At 35.5% G+C, this 1,102-nt stretch overlaps 1 protein-coding gene across 1 annotated transcript in view; it reads left to right on the forward strand.

The window, feature by feature from the left end:
- The first annotated feature begins 28 nt into the window (after positions 1–28).
- LOC109588070 (scavenger receptor cysteine-rich domain superfamily protein-like) overlaps positions 29–1,102 on the forward strand; it is a 5,755-nt gene continuing 4,681 nt past the window's right edge. Inside the window, exons 1-6 of the mRNA XM_020004261.1 lie at positions 29–80; positions 130–201; positions 245–435; positions 493–619; positions 673–834; positions 880–1,059. Coding sequence (XP_019859820.1) covers positions 349–435; positions 493–619; positions 673–834; positions 880–1,059 — 556 coding nt within the window. The 5' untranslated portion in view covers positions 29–80; positions 130–201; positions 245–348. The remainder of the gene's footprint in view (positions 81–129; positions 202–244; positions 436–492; positions 620–672; positions 835–879; positions 1,060–1,102) is intronic.

Below are 1,102 nucleotides of genomic sequence, written 5' to 3' on the forward strand. Positions count from 1 at the left end.
CAGGTTACTTGACCTCCTGGCTACTTATTCAACCTCCAGGCTACCTTTTCAACCTCCAGGCTACTTATTCANACTTGGTGGTAAGTAAGTTATTTTATGAACCTAAATTTGAATAATCCAATTTGCCAGTTACTATTAGGCATAGTTCAGCCTGGGCTTAGTGTGCCAAAATGATTGTATGATCAAACAGATTGATGAAAGGTATTCATAAAGTACATGTAAACACATACTTCTGTTAACTTAGGGTGGGGGTCAGTTGAATCAGTACAACATTATTCATAGACTGGTGACTGGTATCATTATACCTGATGAATATCTGCTATTTACTTCTTTTCTCAGCTATCAAAAATGAAGCTTCTTACTTGCTTCTTTCTTCTATTTCTTCTTGAGTATGCAGTTTATGCTCAAACATGCAGCAATGGTGCAGTACGATTAGTAAGCTTTTGCTATTATAATGTTTTTATTTATGATCATGGTTATTATGCATATTAGACTTCTGGTTCTACTTATGGAGCTGTTGAGGTGTGCTTGAATAATGGATGGGGTAGCATTTGTCGTGACTTCTGGAACAATGAAGATGCAAGTGTTATTTGTCGACAGTTAGGATACTCACCATATGGTAAATTGATTTTATACATTTAAATTATACAATATTTGATCTGTTTTTGTCAGGTGCAATTGGTCCTTCAGCTACATATTACAGTTCCAGTACAATCTCTCATAAGATGATTGATGTTAATTGCACTGGAGCTGAAACTAATATCATTAACTGTCCTTACAATGGATACAGCAGCTATCCTTGTTCATTAAGCAGAGATGCCAATGTATTTTGCAGTAAGTTTAATTCTAACACTTGTGTAATAATAATGAATTTGACAGCTGTTGGAGTCAGTTCAAGCAGTTGTACTACAGGAGATGTTCGTCTGTTAGGAGGATCTACTGATAATGATGGAAGAGTTGAAGTTTGTGTTAATAATGCATGGAGCAGTGTATGTACTTCCAGTGGATGGAACAGACAAGCAGCTCAAGTTATTTGTAATCAAGTTGGAGATAATTTCGGTATATTTAAGTATTCTACTCAGTCACAGCATATACACTATCA

The sequence above is a fragment of the Amphimedon queenslandica genome, unplaced genomic scaffold (genome assembly GCF_000090795.2).
Source record: "Amphimedon queenslandica unplaced genomic scaffold, v1.1 AMPQUscaffold_13512, whole genome shotgun sequence".
In the NCBI taxonomy this organism is placed as follows: Eukaryota; Metazoa; Porifera; class Demospongiae; order Haplosclerida; family Niphatidae; genus Amphimedon; species Amphimedon queenslandica.